The sequence below is a fragment of the Apium graveolens genome, chromosome 9 (assembly GCF_009905375.1).
Source record: "Apium graveolens cultivar Ventura chromosome 9, ASM990537v1, whole genome shotgun sequence".
In the NCBI taxonomy this organism is placed as follows: Eukaryota; Viridiplantae; Streptophyta; class Magnoliopsida; order Apiales; family Apiaceae; genus Apium; species Apium graveolens.
The window spans coordinates 22,342,823-22,370,145 of NC_133655.1; the positions used below are offsets into that span (position 1 = coordinate 22,342,823).

At 35.0% G+C, this 27,323-nt stretch overlaps 2 protein-coding genes across 12 annotated transcripts; one reads left to right on the forward strand and one right to left on the reverse strand.

Moving 5' to 3' along the window:
• Positions 1 to 5,228: 5,228 nt before the first annotated feature.
• Positions 5,229 to 9,606, forward strand: LOC141686989 (serine/threonine-protein kinase 54-like). Its single transcript, XM_074492120.1, has 6 exons — positions 5,229 to 5,742; positions 6,599 to 6,720; positions 7,570 to 7,766; positions 7,916 to 8,090; positions 9,005 to 9,139; positions 9,222 to 9,606. Exons 1-6 carry the CDS (start codon positions 5,430 to 5,432, stop codon positions 9,426 to 9,428), a joined length of 1,149 nt encoding a protein of 382 aa, XP_074348221.1. The 5' UTR covers positions 5,229 to 5,429; the 3' UTR covers positions 9,429 to 9,606.
• A 606-nt stretch (positions 9,607 to 10,212) lies between these two features.
• LOC141686987 (methyl-CpG-binding domain-containing protein 9-like) lies at positions 10,213 to 27,145 on the reverse strand. 11 transcript variants are annotated; one of them, XR_012560883.1, is made up of 12 exons: positions 26,611 to 27,145; positions 25,153 to 25,188; positions 24,244 to 24,784; positions 22,969 to 24,096; positions 22,157 to 22,858; positions 19,805 to 20,104; positions 17,885 to 18,217; positions 16,650 to 16,748; positions 15,903 to 16,331; positions 13,560 to 15,302; positions 10,974 to 11,378; positions 10,213 to 10,438 (listed from the first exon to the last, which is right to left on the reverse strand). XR_012560883.1 is itself a non-coding variant. In XM_074492110.1 (11 exons), the coding sequence occupies exons 1-11, from the start codon at positions 27,138 to 27,140 to the stop codon at positions 11,151 to 11,153; spliced, it is 6,069 nt and encodes a 2,022-aa protein (XP_074348211.1). In that variant the 5' UTR covers positions 27,141 to 27,145; the 3' UTR covers positions 10,650 to 11,150. The 11 variants fall into 11 exon arrangements, 9 of the variants coding, with proteins under 9 accessions (XP_074348211.1, XP_074348213.1, XP_074348219.1 ...); XR_012560882.1 differs by lacking the exon at positions 10,213 to 10,438 and adding an exon at positions 10,650 to 10,863; XM_074492110.1 differs by lacking the exon at positions 10,213 to 10,438 and having other exon boundaries at positions 10,650 to 11,378.
• Between the last annotated feature and the right edge of the window lie 178 nt (positions 27,146 to 27,323).

The window sequence follows — 27,323 nt, forward strand, 5'->3', positions numbered from 1 at the left end:
TTTAGACTGTCAGGATGTACAAAATTAGAATTTAACACTTCATTTTCGAATCTCAGCTGATCATGATCATTGAACTCTTCAAGTCCAGTAATCTTCTTATCATCAAAAGAGACATTGATAGATTCCATGACAACCCTTGTTATTTAAATTGTAGACTCTGAAGGCTTTTGTAGAAAGTGGATATCCAACAAAAATTCCTTCATCAGCTTTTAGATCAAATTTGGATAGCTATTTAGGATGAGTCTTAAGAATAAAATACTTGCATCCAAATACATGAAAATACTTCAGATTTGGCTTCTTTTTCTTCACCATCTCATATGGTGTTTTTTCCATGCTTGTTGATAAGTGTTGCATTCTGAGTAAAACAAGCAGTCTGCACAACTTCAGTCCAAAAGTAGGTTGGCAACTTTGCTTCATCAAGTATAGTTCGTGCAGCTTCAATAAGAGTTCAATTCTTTCTTTTAACAACTCCATTTTGCTGTGGAGTTCCAGGAGCAGAAAACTCCTGCTTTATTCCATGGTCTGTGCAGAACTCTTCCATGATCAAATTCTTGAACTCAGTGTCATTATCACTTCTTATGATCTTCACAGAATCTTTGACCAAATTATCTAGTTGTTTGACATGATCAATCAAGATAGATGCAGTTTCACTTTTTGTGTACAAGAAATACACCCATGTGTATCTGGTGAACTCATCCACTATGACCATAACATATTTTTTCTTTGCAATAGACATGACATTAACTGGACCAAATAGATCAACATGTAGTAGGTGATAAGGCTCGAGAATTGATGATTCAGTCTTGCTCTTGAATGAAGATTTTCTTTGTTTTGCCTTCTGACCTGAATCACAAAGGCCATCAGGAGCAAATACTAATTTTGGCAGTCCTCTCACAAGATCTTTCTTGACCAGTTCATTTATATTGTTAAAATTTAAATGAGAGAGTTTCTTGTGCCAATCCCAGCTTTCTTCAATTGATGCTCTCCTTAACAGACAGATTGCAGAACCATCAGTACTTGTTGAAAGCTTGGCTTCATAAATGTTACCATGTCTGTATCATTTTAGAACAACTTTGCCTGTAGATTTGCTTACAACTTCACAGTGTTCTTCAAAGAAATCTACATTATAACCTCTGTCACATATTTGACTCACACTTAGCAGATTGTGTTTAAGTCCTGAGACCAGAGCTACTTTTTCAACGATGACATTCCCAAGATTGATATTGCCATATCCCAGATTTTTTCCAATTTGTCATCTCCATAAGAAACACATGGGCCAACTTTCTCCACAAAGTCTGATAGTATGGCTTTATTTCCAGTCATATGTCCTGAACATCCACTGTCCAGAACTAGGATGTTTTTCCTGTTGCCCTGCAATCACAAAGACCACTAATGATTAGTTTTAAGGACCCAGACTTTCTTGGATCCTTTGGCCTTTTTAAGTTTGTTAACATTTGCAGCGGATTTAGCATCAGAGTTAATGTTAACAGTTTTTTTATCAAAATTTGCAATATCAGACTTCACGTCAGAACTTATGCTAGAAGGAATAATGCTAACTTTCTTTATAAAAGGTTTTATTTGATAATAATCATTGTACAAACTATGATATTCCTTACAAGTATAAATGTAATGTCATAAACTACCACAATGAAAACAAGGATTTTATGGCTTATATCTAACAGACTTACTCTTAACTCCTGACTTAGAGGGTAAGGAGTTTATATTCTTATTCTTCCTGCAAAAAGAAGCCAGATAGTTAGAATTTCCACAGTTATGACATGTTTTTCTAGGAGCATTAGGAACGGGCTTATAATTGTTACTTTTGTTCACACCTTCCTTTCCATTCCTATTTTTCCTAGGTGGTTTTACCTTGTTTACATTCTTAACATCTTTCAGCTTATGCTTAAGCTGCTTCTTAGTCATTAAGCCTATGTTAACTTCAGTTGGCTTATCCTGTTTAGGTTTGTCAAAAGTTACTTTCTCCTTAACTTCTGATTTCTCAATTTCAGACTTTGCAGTTACAAACTTAACAGGATTTACCTTTGGTTTTTGTTTAACAACTATAGGCTCAGTTTCTACAGTTCCCTTACTGTTCTTATCATCTCATAGCCTAAGCCCTCATTCCAGTTTCCAGTACTATGAATATCCTGAGTTGCTTTAGCAGAGTTAGTCCAAGTCCTGATAATTTCTCTTTCCTTTTCTAACTCGGTTTTTAGAGATTCATTCATTTTTAGCACTTCATCCCTAACATAAAAGGCATCATCTTTATCTTTCTGAGTTTGATGGAACATGACTAACTCTTTTTCTAAATAATCATTCCTCTTTTTATAAGCAAGATTTTCAGAAGTTAATCTTTCACATGTTAAAGTTTGATCTTTATAACTAATGAACATGGTTTTAAGATATCTTCTCAACTCAGTAATATCAACAGTATGAAAGGCATAAGTAGTTTGAGGTACCTTTAAGTCAGCAGTATCAGAAATGCTATCAGCATTTGCCATCAAGACATAGTTTTCCTCATCCTCGAAATCTGAAGCATCTGACCAACTTTTCTTCTTTGTGACAAGGGCCTTGCCTTTTTCACTATTCCCTTTTCTGCAATCAGGAGATATGTGGCCTTTCTCACCACAGTTGTAGCATTTAACATTTGAGTAATCCCCTCTTTTAGACTTTCCTCCTTTGCCTTCAGATTTTCTGAAACCTTTCTTATCAGAACTTGCACCTTTCCTGGAAAACTTATTTCCTCTCCTGAATTTCCTGTATGCAATCTTTGTGATTCCTTTCACCATAGAGCACACAGCTTTATCATCTCCTCATCAGGGTCCATCTCAGGTATACTTTCAGCTTCTGAGTCATCATCACTATCAGAACTTGATGACTCAGTATCAGACTTTGTGATGAGAGCCTTGCCCTTGCCTTTCTTTGAGGCAACAACTTTGGGACTTTCCTCCTCAGCCACAAAAGCAACTGTCCTTGACTTTCTTCCATTCCTCTTGCTTCTTTGTTCCATCTTAAGTTCATGAGTCTTGAGCATCCCATAAATTTCATCAAGAGTTGTTTCATCAAGATTATAGTTGTCTCTTATTATTGTGGCCTTCAAATCTCATCTTTCAGGAAGAGCTAACAGGAATTTAAGATTTGAATCTTCAATATCATACTCTTTGTCAACTAGTGACAAATCATTCAAGAGTTTGACAAATTTGTCATATAAATCAGTTAATGACTCATCAGGCTTTGAGTCAAATTGCTCATACTCTTGAGTGAGTATTGTCTTCCTGTTCTTCTTGATTGAATCAGTTCCCTGGCACCTTGTTTCCAAAGCATCCCATATCTCTTTTGCAGTTTTGCATTGAATTACCCTGTTTGACATGACATTATCAATGGCACTATGCAGCAAGTGTCTTACCTTTGCATCATTCGCAATCGATGAGATATCTTCAGCAGTGTAATCATTTTTCTCCTTTGGTACAGACTTTGTTGGCTGACCTGCAACTTCCACAGAGAGTTTGGTTGGCATATGTGGTCCTTCATAAATCCTATCGAGATACTCTGGATCTGTAGCTTCCAGAAACATAGCCATCTTCACTTTTCATATGAAATACTCAGAAGGTTTCAACATGGGAACTCTTATAGTCTCATATCGACTATAAGTTATGGTTTTTGGAGGTTCTTCAGTTTTGGTGGGCTTGGTTCGAGTTTCTTCTTCAGACATGATTGTTTTTGGATCTTAAACTGTTTGTGTGTTAACAGATCTGCTCGGATACCACTTGTTAGGTCACACACACTGTAGAAGGGGGTTGAATACAGTGTTTACTACAATCAAATCGAATATAAGAACTCAAGTAACAGAAAACAGATTTTATTCAACGTAATAAACTCTGTTACAATATGGAACTGTCCTCTCTCAGTGATGAACAAATTATCACGAGAGCTGCTAGGGTTACAAAGAATAATAACTTCGATAATGATAACACATATAGTGTAAACCCTATGCCTATGTTTATATACTACACAGTTACAAGATAAATTCTAATTGATATGGAATATAATTCTGCTTCCTAAAATATATCAACTAGTTATCTTTTCTTCCAAGTATTCTATTCTTCATATAATTCTTTCTTCATGCATATTTCTTTCTGTCTTAGTCTCGATCTTCTTTCCTTTCAATCAGTCGTCTGCCTTATCTGAAAGTCATCTTAAGTCCTAATATTATCTCCTGATAAATATCTTCTGAAAACTTAAGTTGTGTCTTCAGTATAAGTGTTGATTTCAGTTAAGTACTGATTTGTCATGTTAGGTAAGATCTGAAAATTAAACACAAATCATATTACACATGACATTATCAAATATATCTAACAGCTTTAAAGGAGTATTGAAAAGCATGTCAAAAAGTAATGTATAAAATTCAATGGGACAAAGAGAGTATCTATTTTCAATCAAATCTCAAATTATCATAAAACATATATTAATATAGCTTATTATGTTATTCAATTTATTTTTCAACTATTGAAAATCTATATTAATATATTAATATTTTTAATATAAAATATATTAATAAAAATTATTCGAATATTAAAAATTATCCATGCATCGCACGGGTTATAGGATAGTATACTATAATAACCGGAATGAAGTATAATTTGGTTTAACGGTTATTTCCAAATTTTGGTTATTAAAATAATAAATAAATAGTGTTATATATTCATTAAACTACTAAATTGTTAAACTACTGGACATAATCTACTTATCGTACTAAACTACGACCATATTTATCCTATTATTAAAAAATAAATAAATAGTGTTATATATCCGCTAAATTACTAAATTGTTAAACAACTAGGTATAGTCTAGTTATCATACTAAACTACGATAACAAGTTATCCTATAATTTTAATTATAAATATATAATTATTATATATTTAAATAGATATTTTAAAATTATAATATAACGGAATAAATAAAATTTTTAAATATTAATGATAATTCGTGCATCGCAAATGAATATTAATGGTAACTAGTTGCATCCCAATGGAATTTTAAGCTACTATGTATAAAATATAAAATCACAAGGGAAGGGGAAGGGGTGAGAGGAAAAGGCGAAAGAATCGGCGTGAAAGGCCTGAATCGTGATCCAGTGCACACATGGCTGACACACACACACTTGTGACTTGTTGTTGCAGTTTATATAAATATATATATATATATATATATATATATATATATATATATATATGAGCACTACTTTAATTATAGTATTACAGAACATAAACAGTTACACTCACTCCCTCTCTCACACCCACCATTCTTCTTCTCCTATCTATCAAATACTCTCTGCATCTGTCTAAACATTAACAAAACACCCCAACTCCTTATATATATAATACTATTAGTCATCACACACGCAGAGAGAGAGTGAGAGAGAGAGAGAGATGACGGATGAAGGGGGCAATGCGTTTGTTCGAGCAGACCAAATAGATCTGAAGAGCTTAGATGAGCAGCTTCAGAAGCATCTCAGTAGAGCTTGGACTATGGAAAAAAACATTAATATAACTAATGGTACTACTACTAGTACTAACAACACTACTGGTGTTAATAATAACAACATTAGTAGTAATTTCAAGAAAATTGAAACCAAGCAAGACTGGGAAATCGACCCATCAAAGCTCATTATCAAATCTGTTATTGCTCGTGGCACTTTTGGCATTGTTCATCGCGGTGTTTATGATGGTCTTGATGTCGCAGGCAACTTTTTTTACTCCCCTATCTTTTTAGTCTTTTTTTGTGAGCTACATTGTTTGATATCCTTATCTTAGTCAATTTGCTTTTTTTTAAATGTTTTGATATGCTGTACTGTTTCTTGAATTCAAGAAATGTTTGTGAATCTTGTTCCGTGGTTCTTGATTATGCTTATTTTATCATGTTTAGCCTCAACTTGATCTAATTTTTAGGTTTAGTTCACAGATCTACTGTGTATGCAAATTCATCTTTATTTTTCATTGACGTTTTCGATTTTTACTAAATGAATTATTATGTAATAAGTGTGTGTATATGCATGTGAAAATCAATGAGATGACCCTCTTTTGGATTTGGATTGCTAAAACCGTGAACTCACGGGTTTTCTTTGATATACAAGTGGTTGCATAATACCCCTTCTTTTTTATCCCCCCCTTATTAATGAAACCTTTAGCTTTCCAGCTAGTCACTAATTTTACCTTGTTTGCTGTCATACATGGGTGCAGTATAAATGTTTAATATTTTCCAAACCAGGATAAAAGTAAAATCATAGTAAAAGACTACACAAATTATGGATGTTTGAAACGATAAATGTCAAATATTGCCGGAAATAAAATGAAGAACTTTTTTTTTTAATTATGTATGTTGACAGAGTTTGTATTCTTTACTTGAGTCTGTTGCTAAGTTTCAATCATTATTTTCATCTGTTTTTGTATTTGAATTAACGATTTGTATTTATCCTCTCTATTTGTGGTTTTTTTTACCGATTTATGTTTTTATTGGTATAGTTAGCACATACATTATGACTTTGCACATTTTGTGTTAATTGATTCCTTTTTATATTATGTTCCTTTTACATTTTCAGTTAAACTTCTTGACTGGGGGGAGGAGGGCCACAGGACAGAGGCCGAAGTAGCTTCACTAAGAGCAGCTTTTACTCAAGAGGTTGCTGTGTGGCACAAGCTTGACCATCCTAATGTAACCAAAGTATAGCTTCGTATTTCCTTGACTTCATTTCTTGATTTACAATGGCATTTATTCATTCTTTCTTTCTTTGAGATCTTATCCGTAAAATTAAGAATTTAGAAACATGTATATGTTGTAATTGTTTATATATATGGCTTCATAGTAGTGCCTGCTCTTTTACATATAAAATTGGAAGAGAGCGTACAGTTACTTACAAAATCAAATATGCTTAGTACTGTGGATGAAGATGTAAACACATAAATGATAAACCTGAAATTTATGCATTTGTAAGAAATGAAAGGTGTTGAAATTACAAAGAGTTTTTCTTTCATGCCTTAGGGTTAAGGTGCTGGGCATTAGTCATTTCTGCATCGACCATTACCAAAAGTAAAACATTGAAAGAGAATTGGTTTTGTTATTGTATGAAAGTTTTGCTTGAGAATTGTCAAGCCTTTTATTTAATCTAGATTTTGTGTGCACGTTCAGTTATATGATTATGTCATGTATTTGAGGAAATTGATTTTATGTAATGCGATACATAGATCAGAAACATAGGCTTACTAGACGTCAGACCTACTCATGTAACTTAGCCCATAGGTGACTGTCATGATCCCCTGATGATGGATTTGTCATACATTTACTACTTTTCATTAGAGAATATATTACTTTAAAAATGTAGTTGTTGTAGAAGCATTCTTCTGAGTTCAGATAGGATCTATGCTGCAAATTGCTCTCATCTCCAAAAAATTAAAATATGTATGTGTTTAAAATAGTCAAATCTACAACTTACGAATCAGCATCGGAGATTCAGAGTATACTTTCCACACAAACGGTGTCCACTGTAATTGATTCTTAATAAATTTTTTGCAGTTCATAGGTGCTACAATGGGAGCATCAGGTATCAGCATACAAACAGAAAATGGTCATGTTGGCATGCCACGTAATGTTTGTTGTGTTGTTGTTGAGTATCTTCCTGGTGGGGCCCTAAAATCTTTTCTCATAAAAAATCGGAGAAGGAAGTTGGCATTTAAAGTCGTTCACCAAATAGCGCTAGACCTTGCTCGTGGGTAAACCTCTTATAATTATTTTGAAGTATCGTCCACGATTAGAGTAATCATTTTCAGTGAGATGGTTCTGGTTCCTTATGATTAAAGATGAACTATAAGTAGTAGTTGCTTGAAGTTGTTTGTAACATTTGGGTCCTTAATCTTGTTAGGTTGAGTTATCTTCACTCTGAGAAGATTGTTCATAGGGATGTGAAAACAGAAAATATGCTTTTGGACAAGACAAGAACATTAAAAATAGCTGATTTTGGGGTTGCTCGTGTTGAGGCTTCAAATCCAAATGACATGACTGGTGAAACTGGTACCCTTGGTTATATGGCACCCGAGGTAACCTAATTCCCCTTGTCTGAATATTCTCTATCTCTAGTGTGTCTTACCTTCATCTTTGTTTTATTAACACATGCAATTGTTTAGATGCATTAATTATCTGTCTAGCTACTGCGCTCATGCAAGTAAAAAACAGTCTCAATGATCCCTTCCATTCAGCTTCAGCAAATTGGACACTTCTTCAGTTATATATATTCCTTATAAATTTGACAGGAAAAAGTAGACAATTGAGCATGTAAGTATTAATTTTGCTGACTCGGATATGCGTTGGCAGCGATTACTATTATATGCACAACAATTTTATACAAGTTCTATAGCAGTCTGAATAAGAAACTTAGGGTTCATAAGCTTGGCTTTGATTTCTATCCAGTTAACCCCCTACTTTGAGTTGGTATTTTTAATTCCTTACCAACAAATTATGTTCTGCAGCTTAATGTAGAAATCGCTAAAGCCTCATGTTGAGAATTCAAAAATATCCTGTCAGCTCATCCCCCATCAGCCCACCTCCTCCCCCCTCCCCCTCTAATAGTCATCTCTTATAACCTTGTCGTGGGATTCAATCATCATTCCCCCCTTCCCTTGAGCTTTTTGTTTTTTGACGGTTATGCTTAAACAACTAGAAACTAATATAAGGGAAAAAAAGTGCATTACCAATAAAAAAAGAGCCTCGTATTTGCTTAGTCTCCAACTCCATATTCAACCCAATGTATACACTTTTTATGCGATTGAGCCATTATGTTGACTACACATATTCACCTTTCCACTTAGATTCCAGGTAAATTAAATGAGTTGTTTAATACTTTTTTTAGCCATTGACCTATTATATATTTGCATGAGTTCAGTCCCAGCTATATAACAAATCCTGCCTCTGACTCCATATCATCTAACCGCCTGAAATGCCATGGCGGTATCAGGTTCTTAATGGAAATCCATACAACAGGAAATGCGATGTGTATAGTTACGGAATCTGCGTATGGGAAATATACTGTTGTGACATGCCATATCCTGACCTCAGCTTCTCGGAAGTGACATCTGCCGTTGTCCGCCAGGTATAAACAAAAGTACTTTAAACTTCAGCGTCATTAATTTCTTTTAAATGAAGTCATTAAACTTTGTTTACTGAAAGTACAGAATTTAAGGCCAGAAATCCCTCGATGCTGCCCCAGTTCTCTTGCAAATGTAATGAAGCGATGTTGGGATGCTAACCCCGACAAGCGACCTGAGATGGATGAAGTGGTGACCATGTTGGAGGCCATTGACACTTCAAAAGGTGGAGGTATGCTCCCACATGATCATCCCCAGGGTTGTTTATGTTTCCGAAGGTATCGAGGACCTTAAGAGAAGTATTCCTGAGCCAGAGTAGTGGTTGCTATATGTGATAGTGAATACCAAGGTTTATAAGATTTGGTGTTCCGAAACATAGTAATTTCGAAGCTAGAATCAGGACTTTCAAGAATCTCGGAATTCATAGCTTAAAAAGTTTTTCTGTAGCTCTATTTTCTTCATTATCTTTTTATATGTAGTTTTTAAAACCGGTTTTTTTAGTAATTCATTCAACAGTAATTAACCAGCCACACACCTGGGAGACCTCCAGAGGACTGTCAAAGGTAAAATGCTGGATCAACCAACCTGACAGGACTATTAAACAGGGGGATCCAGAAAAATAAACTTTCGGGAAGCACGAAGTATATCTTCGAGAGACACTCCTGAATTTTTAATATAATTAATGATGAAAAATTGGGAAAAAAATATTTAAGGAGACACGTTTCCAACTATCAATTATCCCCTATTCTTGGAGCTGGGGACATGTAATGACTCCGTTAAATTATCAACATTTTTGCATTTATGTTATTATACTTGTGTCCTTAGGTAATTTAGTAAAATGACATGCCAATTTTTGAAACAGAAAATATACAATGACACATCGAATATAATATTTATTAAGTATACTATATATATTGAAAATACTATGGAGGTCAAGGAATTAAGCTAATACTGTACTTGTACAGGGGATCACTAGATCAATATATATATAGTACATACATAAATATTTGAAAAAACTATAACCTTTGATAAGTACGAATATTTAGTAAAAAAAGAAATTAAACCAAAAATTTGGACGGGTTATTATCTAGTTTATTTACAAAATTAATATCTGCAATCAAATTTCATTGTAGTGTAAATTTGTTTTAATTCTGAAGATGGATCAACAACTCACATTGTGAGTTGTGTGATAGAAGTAAATACAGCAGGACATATAGTGATCAACAGTAATCATTTACCAAATTTACTTGATAGGCAAATACAGAGCCACATTAAAGATAGAGAACTTGTATCTCAGACGGTACCTGCAAGAAATAATAGATTTGTGAATTGTTATTACATGTTAATAGGTGTAATAACGTAGACATTAACATTCATTACCAACATGGGTTTACATACTTCTACATGTACAGTGAGCGTTTGTTTTGTTTGCGGAAGTATCAAGCCATCAATTTGAAGGATTGTATTTACGATAAGAGGGAGGACAAAAAAATTAAACATACGAGAAAAGCAGTAGATAGGCCGAAGGGAGAACCCTTAAACTATGCTAAAACATTTAACATCCTAAAATCGTTTCAACTTTTGCAAAAATTGCTTAATGTCTACTTAAAATCCTCTTCAAAGGAGAGGAGAAAAGAGACTTTAACAAAGACCGGTATGAACCTAATTATACATTCAATATTCTTTCAAAATACTTGTCTTCTACCCAAAAGTCCAAAACCATAACTCCCTGTTAATAAACATTGAAGAAAACTTTAGATTTCAAGACAGGAAGTTCTGAAGCATCAACTTGAAAGGAAGTATATAAGAATGAGAGAATTTTTAAATTTGATATTTTACCCTCTTCAGCATTGTTTTGGCCCTCCTCTGGGTGTGAAAAATCCATTAACTATACAGTGTAGAGCTCCAGGGGATATACTAAGTTCCAGCCATCATCAGGCCATAATAACTACATGTATGAACCTTCCATTAACTCTAGGTCAGCATGCCATCTTTCTACACAACGAGAGATACAGGTCAAGTCTCCCGTTCCTTTCTTTTCTTGCTTGATATCCTTTTCTGGAAGCTGTCTGAACAAGAAGTCTTATTGTAGTAGATGGCTGCATCCAGGGAGTAGATACGTAGTGCAAGGGATGATAGTGTTGATATTTTGGCAGCCATGGTTAGTGACGACCAGTACCACCATGTACATTTTAAGTACTCTGATTTTATCATATCCTCCAATGCTACTGTTGCTTGCGCCATCTGGAAGAAAATAAATGTCTCACTTAGGGGCAACTTGTTGCTAAGGATAAGGACTAGATCTATCATGTTGATCAAGAAATGTATTTTAGCATCTTATGAGTCACGGGCAACACCCAGATGTTATCGATATCTGTGGCCAACGTGACTTGTATACATGAAATTAATCTCTAGCATTCAGAAAGCAATGAGAATAATATCACAAAACAAAAGCAGGCAGGGACCTTACTAGCTAGAATGTTTATGATAGAGGAATGTCACATATGACAAATTTACATCCATGGGACGCTAAACAGCTTTGTTAAATGTAAAGCTTAAAATGCAGGGTCAATATCAGACTCGTACAAATTACTCATGGACCAGCTAAATTTCAGAAGAAGTTTCTAGCTTCTCCCTTCCTGCTTAACCACACCACCCACACTCAGCATGAGAGATGACATCTCAGGTGATGTTAATCCTTTAGCTTGTATCTAATGCTAGTACAGTAAATACATATACGAATAACCTCATGGACAACATTTGCAAACAATACAAGTATACAGTAGCTACATAACTTTATACACACATACGTACGGACACGTGCACAGGCAGAGAAATGAACAGATAACTACTAATTACGAAATTAAAAAAACTAAAAAAAATAAAGCATGAAAACGAACAAGCCTAAAAAAATAAGAATTCTAATATATCCTTTAATTGAAACATGCTAAAAGTTAATTACAAATAGCTTTTCTGTATAATGGCCACCCGTGTGTGTAGGAGTGGCAATTTGGACTAAAACCCAAAAACCCAACCCCAACCAATCCAAAATATGGATTTTGGTTCAATCCAAGATCACATATTATAAAATGGACCGGGCTGGATTTCAATCACATATTTGCTTCCATAATCTGGGCAAAATATGGGTAAAAAACGTGACAACCATTTTCCTCAGCTCAGGTAATCTCAAATCAAAACTCATATATAAAATTACAAATTTATCTTGATATCACTGACTGTGTACAACTCGGCTGTCACATATGTGATCTAGTTTTGGATCCATTTGAAGAATCCGATCCAATTGCTTTTCCGAAAAGAGTCAACCCGCTCTGTTGTATATATCCAAGCTTTATTTTCATGTTATTCGACGAAAAAGAAACAGAGGAACGAGGATATTTACAGTTTTTACTTTTTAGACCCACTGGTGTGTGTATGGACCCGTTTGGAATTTCTTAAAAAATGTAACTTATAAGTAATATATATTGTAACTTATAAGTTACTAGCTTAAATCCCGTGCGATGCACGGGTTTCCGTTAATATTTAAATTTTTTATTTATCCCGTAATATTATAATTTTAAAATTATTTATCCAAATATATAATAATAATAAATTTATAAAAAAATGGTAGGATAACATGTGGTCATAATTTAGGAGTATAAGTATACTATGTCTAGTAGTTTAACAATTTAATAGTTTAACGGATATATAACACTATTTATTTATTTTTTTAATAACCAAAATTAGGGAATAACCGTTGAACCAAATTATATCTCATTCCGGTTATTATAATATATATAGTATATAGTATATATGTATAGATTTGGGTGTTTGAATAATTTTACGTTATTTATAAGTTGTTGAAGTGTTTGGTAAATCATAACTTATAAGTTAAAATTCTAAAAAAATAATTTTAAATTTCAATCAAGAATTGATCTATTTGATCATTTCAAGTTAATTTATATAATAAAGTGCGCATATAAATTATATAGCACTTTTTGTGAGTAAAGGGAAAAACTAACAAATATTTTCATTTGTGGTAAAAAAGTTGAAAAAAATGGTTTACCCGCATTTGACCCGGAATCATTATAACCCAAACCAAATTTAACCTATATTTTAATTAAATATGGGTCAAATATGATTTTGGGTCAAATATGATTTTGGGTCAAGACCCAATCCAAACCCAAATTTATTGACCCAAAACCTATCCAAACCTATATTTTGCCACCCCTACGTGTGTGCATATGGGCCTGATATAGATTTATATGTACTTAAGCATCCCTATTATATATTAACCACATCATATATTATTTGGTTTCAGGCATATATTACTTGGCATGTAATAGATGCGACTATATCTAGAGTGAAGACTCTAAATAAAAAATTAACTATAGAAAGTATCTGATGTGTACAAGTGAATTATCTAACCTCGTATATTCTTTCTGCTGATTTAACATAGCTGCGCCAAGCCCATCTGCGTTCCAACTTACTCCTTGAAGGTCTTATTGCCTCTTCAGGAAGGGCAGCGTCCATGTCCAGTAGGTTGATCTTGAGTTGTCTTAGGATATAACCAGCTCTGCCTATCAATGGCCTTAGCGAGGGTTCTGGGACAATGCAGCAATTCCATACCTTGCACAGGGGAGCACCACAGTGCAGTGATACTTTCCCATCTTGATGCTTAACATCACACTGCAGAGGATTATTAGGAAAATCATTGCTACTATTACCATTAAATGTCGTCTTGTCTTGCAAACAAGTATGTTGCACATCACTAGAAAGCCTATCAGCTTCAACTGCAGCCTCTTTGGAAAGTAGAACAGCCACAGAATCACTAATTTGAGGAGAAATAGATGGAACAAACATCGGAATTCCATTCGAGCCGATAAGACCTATGTCTTTCACAAGTTCCTTGTTTGATTCATTTATCGCAAATTTAGAACAAATATCTTCATAATCAAATGGACAGACTGACTTGTCATTCTGATGAATAATAGAACTTGAAGAGAGTCGTAAAAGCCCACTTCTTGATGAAGAAACACTATTCATCTCATGTCTGTACCCTGTCTGTTCAAGAGCAGATATCATGCTTTTACCCTCAGATATTTCACGACACTCCAAGTTATCAGGCGCTGGTAGAGCTTTGCTGCATTTAGCATCATTATGTCCATCAAATTCTACATCTGTCAAGAAAGTTCTGTGGCATGAATAACAATGAAGTCTAGATGGCCATATAGGTTCTAAACAATCACATCTATGCATATTCTGCAGGACAATTCCTTTTGCCTTTTTCATGCTTATATTACAAAGCTCGGATGACTCCAGTGCTAGGCATGGACCATATTTATCCTCTAGCAAACTGGTAGCCATAGTACAAAGGGAGTTCGAAGATGTAACATTTTTACAGTTTCCCAAACTTGAAGTCATTTGTGGACCCTCCAAATGTTGGCTCTCAGATAGTTGATTGCCTCGGGTCACTAAAATTTCCCACTGCAGAATGGATTCTTTCAACTCTCTTTCTCTTGGATTATTATCCTGTAAATGGTGCAAAAGCTTTTTAATTTCTGCATCAGTTTTGTAAGAAACCCATTTAGGACAGCCCTTGTTATCACCAAGTTCACATGGAAAAGGAGGTGAAACAGCCTCTACGAAACTGGTAGATATAATTTGTCCATTCCGCACAAGTGAAGGTTCGGTACCTGAATCTGCTAAAACCCAGTACAATCTGCCAGAAGAATCACTACCCAAAAATTCTCTCCGCATTGACACCTTCAGAAACTGTGAATATCGACTAGAAATTAAGTTGTTTAGTAGTAATATTTGGGTCCTAACTGCTGCTAACTCAGAGCTTTCTGATTTGGAGTTATTGGAAAACACAATGGGAGAACTTGAACTGACATTAGCATTCCCTGTGGCAAGAGAAGAAGAAAGGCCTTGCAGATCTTCAGAAGATGCCAAATCAGGAGTATAACATGGAGCATTAGTTTGATCTCTATTAGACGCAACTTTTGCCTCCAAGCTCGCTTCTTTGCATTTCAGGCTTTTTAATTCAGCAAAGGTAGCACGCAAATCCTGCAATAATCTAGTTGATGTTTCTGTGCTTTGGTCAATTTGTTGCCTGACAAGGGCCGAGCTTAACATTTCATCACACAGAAATGTCAACAGGTGGGATCTCTGCATCAGAATAAAAAAAAATGCTAAAGAACAAAAAAGATGGCATTTAAGTCCATACATATTACCGACTAGCTGGGTGTCATTTGATCACTTATTTCGTTTGTTTCTTATTTTACAACAAATGACGATAGACAAATCAGTGTACTTTCCTTAAATTGGTATAATAGTATGACTGGGCGATAAGGAACGAGAATAAAGAATTAATATATATGTTATTAATTAGTTTAAATTTATTTAGTGTAAAGATAAATGATGTATTTATCTATATGTGTTATATGTGGGGCTAGGAGTATATTATTTAAGTAGTTTATTTATAATAAAGCCCAATTGTTTATGGGCCTTAGTCCAGTAGGTTTAATACTAGGGTTTTATAGTCTATATAAGTGATGTAATCCCCCACATTATTACTAAGCTTTGATTATACACTTTCTTGGGAATAATATTGAATTATTATTCTTGGGAATCGTATAATTCATTGCTTTGATCTTTTGTTTTTCTTTTTATATTATAATTCATCTTTCTAAATTCTGTCCTGCAGCACTGGGAATAACCAAAAAAATCTGATGTAAATCTGTCATAGAGATGCTAAGGCGGACAAACCTGGCAAACTCCCAATTCCCAATATTCTCTTTCTTCCATATCAGATGCTAGATGTGCAAGGAAATCCAAGTGTGCACCGGTGAATTCTCCCTGATACTTTCTACTGTGAAGAAGATTCGACCAAGTATCAGGTGCCCTTCGAGTTATGGATGTCCCGGCCTCACAAGAAGGACAAAACCAGTTTTCTTCAGGAATTACTGCAAGTGGAGGATCTAAGCAGTATTTATGATACTCCGCATCGCACTTGTCACAGAGTAGAACATTGTCATCATCTCTATCAATTCCGCAAACTTTGCATACCCCTTCTTCCCATGGGGCTTTAAGAATCTCATTAGGAGAACCAAGCATTTCATCTATCTCTTTTAGGGCCTCTATACTTGCAAATTCTGATTGTTTACACTTCTCCAACTTCTGAAACTGGGTGAGAACCTGCATTGTAAATAAAATGAAACACCATACATGAAAGATCCAACTGTCAGAGCAGAATAATCTATTGAAAAGGCAGGCTAGCAACTTTGCTCTAGAATATTCAGCTATAGCTAAAACTTAATCGGTTTCTAGCTTTTCTAACCAATCATAATGTTGCATAATTAAAAAGTTCTAATATTAGGAAAACAAAAATAGTAGCTGCAAGAATCACTAGAGAACAGGTAAAAGTTACTTGAAGAAATGACTCACCATCATTTGGACTGTTTACGTATGTACAATGCACTTACAATTCATATTATGCAATTATAAAACACATACCTCTGTTTGATACATTGAATCAAAATTCTGGGACAACATCTCAACCAATCTAATTTGATCAGGCTTGTCCTTGGAAGCAATATGTACATTGGCCCAAAACTGCCAGTCAAGAAACAACAGAAATTAGCATCGCCTTGTTATAATAAAAGGCCATGATGATAGTTTCCCAAAGAAAATGTTACGCAATTGATAAGCTAAAGGTAAAACCGTGAAACGAAACCACTGGGCATTTGGTAGCTTTTTAAAAAAACAGTTGCGTATAAACAGCGAGAAATAAATGAAAAATACACAGTATATAGCTAAAACCTAATACGAAGTGAAAATCTTCTATGGATGTCAGCAAGAGATAAAATAACTTCCATTTTATAAGAAAAGAAAATAAGAGATGAAGGCATGTAAATTATACATCAAAAACCCTAGTGAGTGTGACAACTCAGTAGAAGACATACAAAAGACCCAATTAATAAAAAATTACATTTCTACTTCTGAAATTAATATGGGAAGAGTCAAACGATTTGGTTACAAGTAATAAGGAATATAAAACTGTAATTCATCATCAAAGAGAAACAATGGTAATATCCTTCCTTCATTTTGTATATAAAGAAAAAAAAGACACGACAATTAGATTATAATTTTTTTTAGTACGACGACTGATCATTGTGCCACTAGCATATTATGCTACTACAATTCCATTCCATCAGCTGCTGAAAATAAATCAATTAGCACTCACTCAGTGAAAGGTTTTAGATTCTAAAGAAACTTTAGAAAACCTACTGAACCTAATCAGATATGCAATTGGCTATAAGGTATGATCCCTCCCTCCCAAGGTGATATGGTAAAAAATACTCGAGAACATTGTTTCTCAACAGTAAGTTTAGGTACCAAAGCAGCCACAATGTCACAAAAGTTAAGTGTTTTGCTTTCACATAAGAAATTTAATTAATACAATTCACAGGTACTTTCAATGAGAAATATCGACAACCTGCTGCAACATTCATGCCAGTGTTCAATTTTGTTTATAATCAATGTCCAATTGTCACCACAAAAGTGTTCACATTAGGTTATAAAAAATATATAATGTAGCAGTGTAGCTGTATCAGACTCTTTAAAGCACACCTTCCAGATTGCACACCTCATTCAAGTCCATGTAGAACACATAAGTGATTCTGTAAGAAATACACTATGCACAAACAAAGGAGGTTCCTAAAATATAAAGTATTATCAGGTCGACATACCTCTTGAATATCCTCAAGAAATGCTTCGTGTGAACCACCATAAGCCCCAGCTGCCAATTTCAAGTCAATAGTCCTGAAATCAAGAGGGCGTGGCACAATAGCGGGAGAACTACGAAGCCCGTCATCTTCACCGCAACTAATATTCATTAATGTCCTTCCCAGCAAGTCGTAGAGATTTTTTGAATCATCATGAGCAGCCAAGCGGCGTAAGATATTACGACATCGTTGCATAATGATGTCGGATATGGATATGTACCTTTTCTTCTGTTCTTTACCAGGTTTCTGCTGAAAACCTGCACTCTGCAAGTCTGCCAGCACCGTAATAACAGCTTTCTGTTTCCATCAACCAAAAAAACAAAGAAAAAACTAAAATCAGAAACCTTCTTCATGTTTCTAATTAATGTAACATTGGCGAACTAAGTTTCTTCAACAAGCTGGAAAGCAGCTAGAATTAAGTTAACATGTTAACAAACTAACAACGATAGGCTCTACTAATGTCGCCAGGAAGAAACAACTACAAAACTATTACAAAAAACCAAAATACTTCATATAGGTACTAAACAATCACTTAAAATGCTGGAAGAAGGTACAGATTTGCCACTATTTTCTTTATGCTCATATACAATTTGCTACTTTACCAGGAACCACTTATCTCACATTATGTAGAGGAACAAAACTTAATATTTAACCCTCCACCCCTTGAAAAAGGCACCAGAAAAATCAAAATATTCATGGTAGTCAAGTTTAGGTGTTACTAATATAATACACCAATGAGGTCTATGGGCTATGTTTGTGATAATCAAGCCCTGGGCTGTGTTTGTTTGGCGGGATTATAGTCGAAGGATTGTAATTCCTACAATGTTGTCCCCTCATTATAATCATTGGATCGTTAGTTCTTTAGATAGTCCAATCCCGTGTTTGTTTTGCGTAGGATTATATAAAGGATAAATATTTGAAAGGACAACCATTTCCTGCCTCCAATCAAGAGAGTAGAAGTCAAGTCCAACATATAAGGGCATTTTGTGTAAGTTGAGCTAATTACTCATAATAATTGGTCTAGGCCAAGTATTGTTTTAACCCCGTCTATAGTCCATTCTTTTGTCCTCGTTAACCCCTGAATTATAATCCCTTTGCCAGTTTTACAAAAAAAACATGGTATTAAAACAATTAAAAGGATTATAATCCGATCACATACTTGATTATCCCAAACAATTACAGTAAATTACACAAGCCAATTTTATCATTTACGACATTAAGCACCTAATGTAACTGGGAGTCGATATAATTAATGAGCAGTAAGATCCAAGGGCATCTCAGATTTTAAGTTGATTTATCTCAATATAAGAAATTACACAGAACAATTGCATCAAATAAGGTGAGACTACAGATTTCAGGCCATTTGGCATGACTTTTGCACTGTAGTTCAAGTACATCGGAAATTACACCACTAAAATGAGACTGACATAGGATTTGATGCATTTTTACTTTTAAAATGAATATCAAGATGTTAAAGCAATATATGAAAGCATGTAAAAAAAGTCTGCATAATTACAACAGCACACTACAATAAATTAGATAGTTAGGCACTGTTCCTGATTACAATTTGCATTAAAGATATTGGTTAGTTGAAAACTTTAGATTAGCTGCATCCACAACATGTTTTAAGAAAACCAACTTATCCAACCCTGCTGTTTCCTTTGGTATTACTTACTACAGAAAGAACAAGTAAAGCTGAAATTAGATTGTCTTCCGTTAGTTCGTCTATGTCATTAGTGGGAGTCACAGCCATGTGTCAATCCAATAGAGATAAGTAAGCCTTCAACAGGAAGCATTGGAATAAAGGAAATGCACAAAGACTAAAACATCTAATTTTAAAATTCAGATATGACAAGATGACACATATGGTTAGCCCAAGCGTACCTTGGTAGGCCCAGATGCATTGCCCTTGTAAACTCCCTTGCTGATTGAATGCTCCAGTACTTTCTTCGCCCATTCAGGTGGACTTTTATCCAATGCCTCATTTATGCATCTTCTTATTCTGGCTCCCACATTCGTGGGCAACTTCCTGACAGGTTCCAAAACTTTGGCCCAGTCTGGGAGTTCAAAATCCTCTACATCCACCCTTTCTGAAATATCTTGATATTTCACATCATCTACAGCAATGGTATCATGCTCTCTAATGAAAGAGCCAAATATATTCTCTATAGCTTCTGCAAGGAACTGCAGAGAGACAAACTAGTGAGTAGCAAGAATTATATAATACTTGGTCTCTATATACAACAGGATACAGGGACACAAAATGTAAAGATTTCACTAACAAAAAGATGCAGCATAATTTAAGAATTGTAATAGAGAAAACATAATATCACCACCACAATCAGAGGAGCCGTAAAATATGATTTGTTTTTTTTTTGGGGGGGGGGGGGTCCTCGGATAACATTTGATTTCATAATTTCAATAGGATAATGTTTTTAAAAAAAAATCAAATATATTATATTAAGTAATTAGTTTTTTACAAATTGAAATCTATAATTAACTGGAAAACAATAAGCATAAACCAAGAATAAAAATAGTTAAATCTTAATTTTTTAAAAGAAAAATATTGAACAAAAAATAAAAATATAATGTCGACTAATAGAGATTTACATATAACTAAAACAAAGGACATCTAACATCACTTGTCACGGCCTTAGAGTTCGTCCCCTTCTAAGCCAACCGTGCCAGCGTCAAGCGCTTGTCGCTCACCAAACGAGCTACTAGACCAGCCTTACTCCAAGTGTTGCCCAAACACTTATGCAGCGGATATAAGACAAATATAAGATTAAACACACACAAACTTACTAAAAAAGACCCTTCTTATTAGTAACCCAATATTACAAGAGTTGGATCCCCTTGATCCACAATAGCCCCTAGCTAGTATTACAAAGTTTAGCACTCACCCTCACAAGACAAGCACACTTGCCTCACACTTGAATGCTATCACTTCACTCTATCTTCCAGTCTAGCCCTCTATAAAATGGGTCAAAACTGATGTGTCAAACTCTCCTTAAAAGGATGACATTACCGTTATTTTTCTCTCTCCAATTTAAAATATAAACCTCCTCTAATTCTCTTTTCTCCTCATTTCTCATTCACCCTTCTCCTCATTTCTCATTCATTTTTCATCTTTTTCAATTTTAATTTAGTTATATAACCTCCTCTGATTCTTTTTTCAATATTAATTCAGTGGAAGCCACAGCCCACCTTAATCACAACATATATTGCACGAAATGTTAAACCACAACTTATTGCTTTCTTCCACGATTTATAGCCTCTGGTTAGATTTATAATGTTAGTTTGGGAAATGACATTACATAAAGACCAGCATCATAAATTCATTACACATTAGGCAAGTCGAATAGCCATTCCCTTCGGGCAGGGGCGTAAGGCAGAGAAGAGAAGATGTCATTAGATATTGTTTAAGATAACCAGCAGACACCCACGATCCCTATGCAGTAAAAGAGGCTCCAAAGCCACTTATAACTCATCTATTGGGTAGTGCTGTTCGACTAACATGACATGGTTCTCAGGATCAAATAGCAACCAGGTGTAATTAGGCTAGAAGCATGAATCATGTTAAACCATTCATATCCCTCTTCAGCAACCAATGTCTGAGCAATATTTTCAACTTAATACTTCACAGGCAGGCATGCTTAAGTAGGCATAATTTGCTATTTCGGTTTATTACATGTCTTAAATGTACTTCAATTTGGGTCCCGATAGCATTCTAGCCACACAGCTCAAGTATTATAAATGAAGGATATTTAAAAATTATGAAGAGCAAAGGTAATTTTTCTCCCACATGTATGTCCTCATAAATTGATGAGTGTCTAGTATATTGAAGTAGTGCTGTGAGAATTATAAAGTCTGTATTAAGAGAAATCGCCTTTTTCATAGTAATAACAGAAATAGAAATCTTTTTCTAAGACACTTTCACTGTTTGTCCTATACTCTTTAGACCGAATAGGGAGGAAAACTATTGTGTGCGTCTTTCTATGCATGTTTTATCTTGATTTGTACCATAATCAAGTTTTTATGTGTACAGTAGCCACTACCAAGTTTGGACCAAACCAGTAAACAATCCACTTCAATTTTCTGTTTTCTATGTCATCAATTTTTGACAGACAAGGGAAACACAAAGCCGCACACAATTAATCTCAAGGGCCCATTAGTTCACAACGTTCAGTTGAAATGCAGAGAATCTTATATGTAAATGAAAGTTATGGATCTTACCGCTGTATCTGCTTCTATCCCTGCAACTCCAGTAGGTGAGCCACAGAACACCCCGCCATCACCTTGTAAACAGCGAAATATGTTTCTACTTTCACAGGTGGTAATATCTGCAGAATTGATTCTTCCACCCAGAGAACAGATGGACAAAATATATCTTCGGACCAACTCTGGCCAAGTTAATTCATTAAGCGGAAGTATATTCATTTTAGTTCTCAATTCAGATATCCTGCAGTCTGCGTCTAAATCTTTCTTTCTGCCACGCTTGGATTTCAACTCACCGATACTTGATTCTAAATTTTCAGTCCGCATCACCAATTTCCAGCAGTCTGCATCTTTCTCAATTGCAGCCACCTTTGACTGCAGCTCACCTATAAGCACTCTTATTAAAGAGCAGTGGATCTTAGTCAACACAAAACTGTTGCACCTGTTGAGAGCAATAGATGGTAGTTGATCTTGGGGTTCTTTTGTTTTTACTGCCTTCCTGTGTAGCACTGCAAGTGAATCTTTATCTAACACTGCTGGACCAGATTTTAAGGCAGTTTTATGTGAGGAGATATCTAGGCATTTCTCGGATACTCCTTGAAATATCTCAGGGTCGAAACCATCAAACCACGGACTGATAAGTTCCTTTTCAAGTTCTTCAAATGAAAATAGATCTTTCAACTCCAGAATTTCATAAAAACGAGTAAGAAACTCCTGTACCTGGGTAGATAAAAAGGAAAAAAAATGAGACCTCATATTCCACTCAAAGCATATCCCATTTTTTTAAATCAGTCAGCTTGAAATGACACATGAAAGTAAAAACTGCATACCTGAAGTGCATCACTCAGAAGTAGAGGAGGAAGTCTTGAGCTAACAGGCTTTCCCGGAGGGAAGAAGTTATCATCCATAATATGATCATTAACCGCTAGGATATTGGACGTTTGGCAGCTTTCAGTTGAATCATCTATCGGTTTCTCACTTGTGAGGTCAACTCCGTCTTTTGTCTTAGCTAGTAAGAACCCATTACCGATTGTTAACGATGATGAACAAGTTACTCTTTCTTTCAACCTGACATACTCATGACATGCTATAGCACCAAGATTCGGTTCTAAGAGTTCTTGCACAAATTCTACATTCAGTCCAAATCTGTCCTGGTCAAGCCATTTTGATAATAATTCAGATGTAACCTCAAAAGCTTTCCGATCCTTAATAATAGAAGGAATATCAGCTGATCTAATCAAACCACAAAGTTTGGTTAGAGGATCAACACTCTCGTCGAGTTTTTGGTCCTTAATGTCCCAGTTGGACAAGCATGTTGCTTCAGCCGCATGTTTGCAGAAGAACTCAAAAGTCCCGGTTCGGGTGAAGACATTCTGGCAAACATCAACAAGTTTTTCACAAACCTTTTGCCATGCTAGAAATGATGAACGCTCTTCAACTGAAATTTCACCAATTACATCCGGAAGCACTCTGTCAATTAAAACATGTTTAGGTTTTCCTTCACATGGACTCGTTTCAAAGAACCGGCCTTCTGATGTCTGATTATTCGAGCAGATAGTATTGCCAAGACAGGACAAAAGATCATGTTCTTGTGGTGAAGGATCAGAGAGCATCATCAGAATACTATAATCCACATCCAGACAAAAGTTATTTTCGTCATGCTGAAAGTTATTTTCGTCATGCTGACCAGCAAGCTGGCCCAGGTTGGACTTGTAAAGGACAGTTGAGCCAACTGGAACTGGCAACCGAGAACATGAATCCCTTTTGACTTTGAAAACAGGCCCGGAATCACCACCATCCAACACTTCGCACATAAAAAGTGAGCCAGTAACCTTATCATGCCAACAAGATTTATAGCCAATAGGCCATATCTCATTAGCATTATAATAAGATGGTCTGCAATTAATTTGTCCTGCCGAGATAATGAAAAAATCTTCATATTGAACCGGATATCCATCCTGAAATGAGGCACATGCCTAATTAATTATTGTTCAAATAGAGTAAATTATGCACCTTCAAGCAGAAAGAGAAGTGCAAACAAAGGAACCTGGAAGGAACCTTGATAACAACTTCAATAGAATTCAAAAAAGGAATATTATTCTTACATTATACTCTCTAAATGTACTTCCACTAGTTTCCTCAGAATTTGCATCCATGACTTTCGTGCAGTATACAGATTCACCAACAATAACTGCATTCTTATTGCCAGAGAACTGATCCTTATTTACGTTATGCATCACATCTTCTTCACCTCTTGTATCAGCATTCATTGGTAAAAGCCTTTCTGTATTTCTTCTTTTACGATCTAATGGCCCTGACACTGAAACATCAAATTCATATATTCTTCTTTCACACCCTGTAGTGTCAGCAGTGGGGGTAAGCCCAAGATAATGAGCGACTTCTAACATTGATTCAAATTTCTTCCCATCTGGAGCACAGTATAATACATCCAACTCATCTTTGCTCCTAGAATTCTTAAACTCGACACTCCAACCTTCCTCTAAAACTCCACCACAACTTCGACAAATAAATTCCCTAAGTGACTCCAAACACATCTTTTTTCTCATACTGTGCAACAATCTTGAAGATGGCACTGGCACACCAAATGGATTGCCACAAAAAGTATTATCACAAGGGTTGTGCTTTCTAAAAAACAGAATAGATAAAAATATCAATTATCAACAGGACAATCAAATTATACGGAAAAATCAATATAATAAAGACCAAGGTACTAAGGCAGGGACCAGAAATAAGAAGTTAAAGCATTATAGTTGGAAACACAGATTTGAACGATAACCATCAAATCTATGACTTTATGATTGTTGAATATGTGAATCAAATTAATCAAAACTAGCAAATTAGACTATCAAAATTGTGATTATACGATGTTAGATAGCAAAAGCCCCCTTTGCAAAACAGATTCATATAAACAGTAAAAGAATTAGAAAAAAATTGGTGCACTAAAAAAATCAATCTAATTTTATCAAACTTTGTCTCGCAGAAGAATGTATTACCTGGAAAAACGATGAAAGAATGAATAAAAACCTCGCCTTCAAAAGTACTAAGATGCAAAGAGGCGAGACAACAGTCAGAACCGATATTGAGAAACCTAATAGTTATACATGTGAAACCCTAAATCTTACAAATGGGCTTAAGAAAAACAAAATGTAGTTAATAATATAGAGCCAAACTAAAGAATTAATGTATTTGATCTATTGAGCTAAACTAAACAGATGATGTATTTGATCTATTGGGCCAAATTAGACAAAATGTACACATAAATAGTCGATCCTCAAAAGGTATTATGATATAAAGCATTAAAAAGATAATCTTCCATGACGGGTATATATAATTAGATTTCAATCTGGCCAAACAGATCAAATTTGTTAATCCCCTGTTTTGTTTCAGTTATCGAAATTTGATGTTTGTCCTCCGGGACCTTTCAATGTTAGTTCAAATCACAGAAAATTAATACCAAAGCGTCAAACAAAAGGTTCAAATTAAATGAAAACAAATAAATCACTTATATATGACAATATTTTAAACCTTGATTCTTGATTAAACTGTACAACATGAATGTTAAATAAACGATTAACAGACCACATCCGCATAGGGAATTTTTTTTTATTCCATGCCATGATGCGACAGTACTATCCTGAAGACGAAAATAATTATATAAACATGTCGTAAAACCAGACCATAGACAGTATAAGATTCTGCCATTTAAACAGGCAGACATATGTTTGTATAATAGACATTCTTTCAAATCTAATACTAGAGCAACAAATTACATAAAGGAATAAACAATAATATTTTCTTGCTATACTTAAATTATATCACGGGCAACATATCTACAGCAATACTTATTCCTGTAGATGTCCTTACAGTTCCAATTCCAATCTTAATCATTCTAGCAATTATAATAGGTTACTACATACCAAAAAACAGTTGGAGTAAGCTTTTACGCAGATTTACCGTATAAATTATGTCAAATGGTATAACAACAAAAAAATATATCCCTCATCGTTCAAGACTGAAAAGAAAACCAGCTATTTCTTCGGAATACTACACACATAAGAATAAATACACCACGGCTTTCTTTCCACTCCAGAAATGCTAAATCAGACAAATTAACCATCACCCGAAAAACCTACACCACCTACACCTTCTCAACTCCAACGCAGTTTATAAATTTAACAATAATTCCGAATAAGTTAACAACAATTTCTAAAATTTACTAAAACCTATTTCCATCAAACACGTTTCTTTCTCTTTAACATGTCTAATACCAAGCTTCCCTCAAAACAGATTCTATAGAGCTAATTAATTTATTAACTTTCCTTACGACATAGTATAATAATTTGAAACACAAACAATGTAGCAAAACTACGCAATTAAATTACGTAAACCACAAAATTCACAATCCTAACAATCAAAAACCAAAATAACAAAAAAACGACAACAATAAGTACCTCGAAAACCGAGAGTCCTCACCTTCACCATCACCGTGAAACAATTCATCCTCATCCACATCCACCAGCTTATTCTTATTCTTATTCTTCCGATACCGCTTTTCGCCTTTCTCGCTTACTCTAAACCTCGCAACTTCCTTGTTACTACACTCACAACACAACCACTCATCAACCATCACCTCACGTCCTCGCATTCCGATACAATCAACATGAAACCCTAACTCACATCCATCGCACACCAAAAAGCCGCCTCTTTCGTTTTCGATAATCGATGATCGACATGCCGCGCAGTCAATTGCGCCGGCGGGAAGCGTCGCCGGAGCGCCGGGGAAATTGATGAGATTGGAGTGGAAGGATTGGACGAGTGAGAGCGAGTCACGAGTGAGAGGAGAGGATGAGTCATGGAGATTGATGTTCTGAAAAGGACGAGTTAGTTGGGATATTAAGTGAGTCGAATCGGTGTGGTCCATAAGGCGAGTTTGAATAGTGGCCAGGTCAAGGGTGTGTGTGTGTGTTGCCCTACATGACATGTACGTGTTGTTTTATCAACTGTACGTATTGGTGTGTTGTATGTATTGTAATGTGTTACGTTTCTTTTCGATAAAGGACTCGCTGTGCAAAATAAAATCTAAAAGAGGAGAATAACAGGGAGAATCAAGCTCTGTACTTCTGGTAAATTATGCTAACCTCGTATCCATTTAAGATTTTAATGA